The 7727-nt window shown below is 34.9% G+C and overlaps 1 protein-coding gene across 1 annotated transcript in view; it reads left to right on the plus strand.

The window, feature by feature from the left end:
• Positions 1–6688, plus strand: part of EAF2 (ELL associated factor 2) — a 41314-nt gene extending 34626 nt beyond the window's left edge. The window contains exon 6 of the mRNA XM_059387998.1: positions 5288–6688. Within this exon, the coding sequence (XP_059243981.1) occupies positions 5288–5334 (47 nt within the window). The 3' untranslated portion in view covers positions 5335–6688. The remainder of the gene's footprint in view (positions 1–5287) is intronic.
• The last annotated feature ends 1039 nt before the right edge of the window (positions 6689–7727 follow it).

The raw sequence follows: 7727 nt of genomic DNA on the forward strand, positions 1-7727 counted from the left end.
CTCTGTGCCACTTGGACTAGAATGCCTGTTTCCTTCCCCTAGATTAGTTAAGTTCCCAGCTGTAATTTGTTCAAATAAACTTCTGCCCCCTTTTCCCACTTTTCTTTTTCTGGGACTCCTATGATGCAGATATTTTTTCAATTTATGGAATCACTGGGTTCCCTAAGTCTTCCTTCATAATCTAATAGTTTTATTTTCCTCTTTTCCCCACTTCATTATTTTCTTTAATTTTATCTTCTGTATCACCTATTCATTCCTGTTTCTGCCATCTTCACTGTGATTATTTAGCTTGTTTTGTATCTCAGTTATAGCATTTTTAATTTCAGCCCGACTAGCCTTAGGTCCTTTTATCTGTGCAGCAAGGGTCTCTTTGGTGTCTTCTATGCTTTTTTCAAGTCCAGCTGGTAATCTTATAACTGTTGATTTAAATTCTTGTTTAGATATATCGCTTATATCTGCCTTGAGCAAGTCCCTGGTTGTAGTATCTTCCTGACCTTTCTTTTGGGGAAAATTTCTCTGTCTTGTTATTTTGGCTCAGTTTCTGTCTTTTGTGAGTTATGAAAGCTTGTTATGTTTCCTGTACCTGAGAGTAATGCTATATTAAAAAAGAGTCATACACTGTCCAAGGGCTGGCACTTCAGGAAGTGTTTCTAGTGTATGCTGTGTGCACTCTGCTGTTGCATTTTGGCTGCTCTTTCCCACAGATCAGTCCTCTGGGTTCCTCCTTGCTTGCAGTAGGTAGTCTTTGGACCTTTAACCGGGTGTGCTTTGTTAAAATAAACCTGGGAAAAAAAGAGGAAAAAAATTAAAAATAAATCCTGATTCAAAAACAAAGAAAGAGAGAGAGAGAAAAGGAAAAGCAGCAATGACAACAAAAAACCCCAAAGAGACAAACAGAAGACTATAAGCCTGATTCCAAAGAAAAAGAAAGGGGGGAAAAAAGAACAAGAAACATAAAAAAGGGAGCCTGATCCAGAAAAAGAGAAAAGGAAATAAAAAGACAAACTAACAGACAAAAACTATAAGCCTGATTCCAAAGGCAGGGGGTGGGGGGAGGGAGGGAGAAGGAAGAAAAAAAAAATTACACCTTGGTCCTATTCCCATCAGAACTATAGATGATGCTTTGAAGCCCTGTATAATCAGTAGACTTGTGCATGCAGAGTGCTGCCTGTGCTGGTCTTCTGGGGGAGAGGCCCACTCTGCCAGCTCAGAGTCAGTCCTGCCCCAGTAAATATGCACTTGGCATGTAGAGGGAAGCAGGATTTGATGTAAGCAGCTCCTGCCTCTACTGGCTCTGCCCATTTTTTAATGTAATGGTTTGGTTTTTGGTAATGAGTCATAAAAATTCTTTATATATTTTAGATGTTTACTCCTTATTGAATATATCATTTGCAAGTATCTTCCCCCATTCAGTAGGTTGTCTTTTTGTTTTGTTGATGGGTCCTTTATTGGGCAAAAGCTTTTTATTTTGATGTAGTCCCAATAGTTTAGTTTTGTTTTTGTTTCTCTTGCTTTAGGAGACGTATCTAGAAAAATGTTGCAATAGCTGATGTCAGTGAAATTATTGCCTATGCTCTTTCCTAGGATTTGTATGGTTTTAAGTCTTCCATTTAGGTCTTAATCCATTTTGAGTTTATTTTTTTGTATGATGTTATACAGTGGTCCAGTTTCATTCTCTTGCATATATTTTCCCAATTTTCTCAGCACCATTTATTATACATTCTTGACTCTTTTGTTATAGATTAATTGACCATATAAATGTGGTTTATTTCTGGGCCATCTGTTCTGTCCAGTTGATCTGTATGTCTATTTTTGTGCCTGTACCATACCGTTTTGATTACTACCAGCTTTGTAGTATAGCTTGAAATCTTTAATGAATCAATTTAGAAGTAAGAAAAGCAAGACAACATACCATTCATAATGTCAACAATTTTTCTATTTAATTTGTTGAAATAGGGATTAGAAAAGCATTGATATCACTAATATGTTTTCCAAAACAATTTAATAAAGAAAATCTTTGTAAAAGTTCTGGAAAAAACAAAGTATTCTTTCAGTTTACATGATAGGTCCATCCTTGTAAATTTCAGCGAATTTTAAATCTGTGTAAAAGAATTCTTTAGTTTATAAAACTGAAATTAGATTCCACCTTACGATTACAAACAAGTCTTCCACGTACATGAATATAATACTGGACTTTCAAAAGTTCTGCAGAATGTAATAGACTTCGTTATTGTGCAAGACTGGTCCATTCATTGTAAGACATTTGCCATTCCTAAATTCCCTCCCATGAAATGCCACTAGCAATCTGCAAATCATCTGGACAAGCAACACTTCATATAAATTTCTGTAACATCTCTAATGGAACAGTATTTTTCTCATTGAAAACCATTGGCTTAGGAGTCTGTGTGCATTTGCTATGGGTAAACTCTTTTTTCCAAGTCACAATTACCATTTCGATTGGAAATGTGTTTCCTTTACCAGCATGTCGTGTTCACAGGCTAATCTGATACCTTCAAAATCAACCAAACATTTCAACAGCATGGTAATATATGCATATGATCTGTACAACATGAAGTCTATTAACAGAAGTGGAACTTGGAACATTTGGGTTTGACCTAAGAAACTTATTATGACATTGTATCAAGTTGAACATTCTTATGCCATAGAATAGTTGTGTAATAAATGGAAACTTAATCCTTGAAAAGTATAAAATGGTCTTGGGAACCAGATACACAAAAGAAGCTTTAACAGATTTCTTTATTGAATAATGTAATAGTTCTGGAGTTCATGCAGTGGACTGAGCTCTCTTACAACAGCTTATTTATGGCCTAGAAACCACTCCTCTTAAATTGGGTATGAGCTTCAAATTATGCCAGCTTTTTGTTGATTTTGGAGTAGTTTAAAAATATGAGAATGTTTTTACCATTTTAATTTACTACTCAAATGGTATTATCCAGTTCCATGTGTTCAAAGAAACCCCTGCAGTTAGTGACCCCCAAATCTTTATTTCCAGGAGTAACCTCTACCTAGAGCTCCAGGCTTGTATATCCAATTGCCTACAACATATTTATTTGAATATTTACAGTGTATCTCAAATGTGTCATGTTGAAAATCGAACTTTTTTTTTCTTGATTTTTCTCACAACTCTTGTTCCCCTGGCATTTCTTATCTCAGTAAATGATACCACCATCTAGTTGTTTAGATCAGAAATGCTTGGGGTCTTTCTTCACTTTTCTTTTTTTCTCATGCCTATATCCAGTACTTTTGATAGTCCTGTGAGTTCTGTCTTTATACTATAAACCTAACTGCTTAGCACCACCTCCACCTGAGCCACCTGAGTCAAAGCCTGTATTATTTATGTGAGAAGCTGCAATACGATTATAGTTTATTATAGTATATATATACCATTATAGTGTGCTCACTGTTTTTTTTTTTTTAATATTTTATTTATTTGACAGTGAGAGACAGCAAGAGAAGGAACACAAGCAGGGGGAGTAGGAGAGGGAGAACAGGCTTCCCATGGAGCACGGACCCTGATGTGGGGCTGGATCCCAGGACCCAGGGATCATGAACTGAGTCCAAGACAGACGCTTAATGACTGAGCCACCCAGGCGCCCCCATATTCACTGTGAAATATTTCTTTCTTTGTTTTTTTTAAATAAGATATTCTTTTTTTAAAAAAATTTTTTTATTTTATTTATTTATTTTCAGCATAACAGTATTCATTGCTTTTGCACCACACCCAGTACTCCATGCAATCCGTGCCCTCTCTCATACCCACCACCTGGTTCCCCCAACCTCCCACCCCCCACCCCTTCAAAACCCTCAGATTGTTTTTCAGAGTCCATAGTCTCTCGTGGTTCACCTCCCCTTCCAATTTCCCCCAACTCCCTTCTCCTCTCTAACTCCCCTTGTCCTCCATGCTATTTGTTAAACATTTCAAGTCAGTTGCTTACTTAAAATTTTCTGATGAATTCCTGTTACATTTCAAACAAAATCCAAAGTTTTTATCATAACCTATAAACCAGTCTTCTGGATATCTGGATATCTTTCTGACCTCATTTCCTATCATCTCTTCCTCATTCATTCCACTCTGGCTACAGGGCCTTCTTACTGTCAGAGAACACAGCAACCATGCTTCTGCCTTAGGGCATTTGTATGTGCTGTTCCCTGAGCCTGGAAAGTATCTGCCCTCCATCCACATTAATAGGACTTTCTCTCTACGGTTGGATCTCTATTCAAATGCCACCCTTCAAGGAGGCTTTATCAACTATCCTGTCTAAAATACCACTTCTCACCACTCTTCTCATACCTATCTTCATTTTTCATAGTATTTATCCCTACTTGGCATCATATTATATATTTCTTTGTTTATTCTCTCTCTCCCCACTGGAATTAAGTTCCATTGCTATAAGCACATCATTGAATTATAAACAGAACCAATGATGCTCCACAAATAAGTGAAACCATATGATAATTGACTCTCTCCGCTTGACTTATTTCACTCAGCATAGTCTCTTCCAGTCCCATCCATGTTGCTACAAAAGTTGGGTATTCTTCCTTTATGATGGAGGCGTAATACTCCATAGTGTATATGGACCAGTTAGAGAGGAGAAGGGAGTTGAGGGAAATTGGAAGGGGAGGTGAACCATGAGAGAGTATGGACTCTGAAAAACAATCTGAGGGTTTTGAAGGGGCGGGAGATGGGAGGTTGGGGGAACCAGGTAGTGGGTATTGGAAAGGGCACAGATTGCATGGAGCACTGGGTGTGGTACAAAAACAACAAATACTGTTACGCTGAAAATAAATTTTAAATAAATAAATAAACAGAACCAATGATGAGTTACTCATAACATATACTATTTAATATTTTGACTGAATTTTAAGTACAAAATTGTATAACATTTTTACACTCTTCAAAATGATTTAGGCTGATCATCTAAACTACATTTTTCTCATTACCTGATGTAATTAAATCAGTGGGAGTAACAAAGGAAGGTGGTGTTGGTGTGTGAAAGAAGACTAAAAAAGATGCCAGTTGATAAAACTATGCTGAAGATTGATGGTGTATGTTTTCTTTACACGCAGTATTAATTTTTGGAATTACTAATGATATGACTGAAAAATAGGATAAGCAATCTAGTTATTAGTGACAAAAGGGTGGCTAAATGGTTCACCCATGGTGTTATATTTTGCATGATATTTATGTTATCCAGAAGTAAATACATTGAATATGAAAATGTAAAATATTTAATTACTACAGTTTTGATTTTTTTTTTAATTTTAGGAAATGATTTGCAGCTGAGTGAATCAGGAAGTGACAGTGATGACTGAAGAAACATTCAGCTATAAATATAAAACTTGTAAGATGTGATATTTATTTTATATTAAGAATAAAGATTCCTAATACTGAAGAAAATGTATCGTAACATTTGATGATTAGAGAAATTTAATTTGGCTGATGTTATATTTTTTACCTTTTTTAAATACTAGCATTTTCATGTGCTTCCTCTTTATTAGGCTGTACAGATGAGAAAACAGACATTAGGTAACTTGCCCACAGGTTGTTAGTTAACAAGTGGCAGATCAAGTGTTCTAGAGTACAAGTTTAATACTCTGTTTTAAAATACTGATGTCTCACAATTCTGAAATGTCAAAACAATTGATTTATAATAAATTCCCATGGTTTTAATTATATCTCTGAGCCTTATCTGATAGTCCTTAAATTTTGGTTAAGAATACTTTAATTCTTGACAAAATTAAGCTATAATTTAGGGTAAAAGTAAAGCTAGATAATCGTTTTAATGAAAAAACTGTTCTTGTATATCTTATAATATTTTTGTCATTTTAATATTTTGCTTCTGAGAAAAAATAAGCAATTAATTGTGTTAAGTAGATAATTAATATTTATATCTACAGTATTTTTGAATATGGAGAAAATGATAAATATTAGATTATAGTTGACAGCCACTGACCAGCTACAAGTTCTTTTTTCCTTCTTTAAGTTCTCTTTTTCTTTTTAATAAACTGCATTTTCTAAAGCAGTTTTTGGTTCATAGCGAAATTGAGCAGAAATTACAGAAAATTCTCATATACTCCCTGTTCCCCTCCTCTCACAACCTCACCCGCTATAAACATCTGCACCAGAATGGTACATTTTTACAACCGATGAATCTTACATTGACACGTCATCACCTAAAGTCCATATTTGCATTAGAGTTCACTCTTCGTATTATACAATTTGTGGGTTTTGACATATATATAGTGATGTGTATCCACCTCTGTAATATCATACAGAATAGTTTCACAGTCCTGAAAATCCTTTGCTCTGTCTATTCATTTATTCCTCCTTCCCCACCCCAACCACTGGCAGCCACTGATGTTTTACTGTCTCCTTGGTTTTGCCTTTTATAGCATGTCATATAGTTAGAATCATACTGTACGCTGCCTTTTCAGACTGAATTCTTTTACTTAAATATGCATTTAAGCTTCCTCCATGTCTTTACATGGCTTCATAGCTCATTCCATTTTGTCACTGAATAGCATTACATTGTCTGGATGTACCAAAGTTTACTTATTCTCTAACCTGCTGAAAGAATTTTGGCTGTTTCCAAGTTTCGGCAGTTGAAGATCAATAAAAAATTTTGTCATAATTGCCTTTTACCATAGGAATTTCTGTGTTTTTTTTTTAATCTTTAAGTTTTGGTTTTAATCTCTCTTACTTTATTCTCTCTCCCTTCCTCTCTTTGGCCTACCCTCAGCTAATCTATTTTTAACTTCATTTTTATATCTATTTTATTTGTCAACCATTATCTGAGAACCACAGCTATGTCATTTATTACTTAACTAAAACAAGCTCAAATATTTAATGTAGCTAATAAAACATGCTTATCATTTTAACATAGTAATACAAATTATAATGGTTTTTACTGAAACTTATTATGCTGAGATTTCTTTGATTAGTGATTACTGTACCAGGAATGAGTACATGGTGGTCTGAGTTGATAATGCCAGCTATATAACATTATATTCTCAAACTATACCTTTTGCAGTCAAAACACCTCCTCCTTTTTCCTCCTTATTATTTACCCCATAAATGAAACATGTTCTTAAAGACATGTTCTTTTTTATGGTCTGAATACCTAGAGTATCATTCTCTATGCCCTTTAAGGATAAATATAAGTGGTTTAGAGAGGAATGAGATAATATTTTCCATGCCTCTGTACCTCCTCATTTGATGTTTTTTCAGACACTGAAATGCAGGGAGCTATGGATGAGACAGATTACCAGATATGAGGTTCTCTGCCAGAATCATCTGATGATCCTGACATGATGCCAAGCTATTATCTTTTTCCCCAACTTTATTGAAATGTAATTGACATATGACACTGTATAAATTTAAGATGTACAGTGTGATGATTTGATCCACATAATTATTATGAAATGATTACTATAATAAGGTTAGTTGACATAAGCACAATATCATTTTATTTTGCCTGTTCTGAATGGTTTGATGAAAATGAAAATGATATATGCTTGCAAGTGGGAAAAGTAAGTTGGCTACAAAGGAACAAAAATCAATGGGTTTGAATCATTGCATAAGACTGTACTAAAGCACTAAAGTTAGGAAAGCTGCATTTGCACAAGGATATGAGTGTGACCTATAGTGTATACGTTAATAGTCATCCATAGTTTGGTAAGAAGACATTCTTAGACATGTCAGAATT

This window comes from Mustela nigripes, chromosome 2 (genome assembly GCF_022355385.1).
Source record: "Mustela nigripes isolate SB6536 chromosome 2, MUSNIG.SB6536, whole genome shotgun sequence".
Lineage (NCBI taxonomy): Eukaryota > Metazoa > Chordata > Mammalia > Carnivora > Mustelidae > Mustela > Mustela nigripes.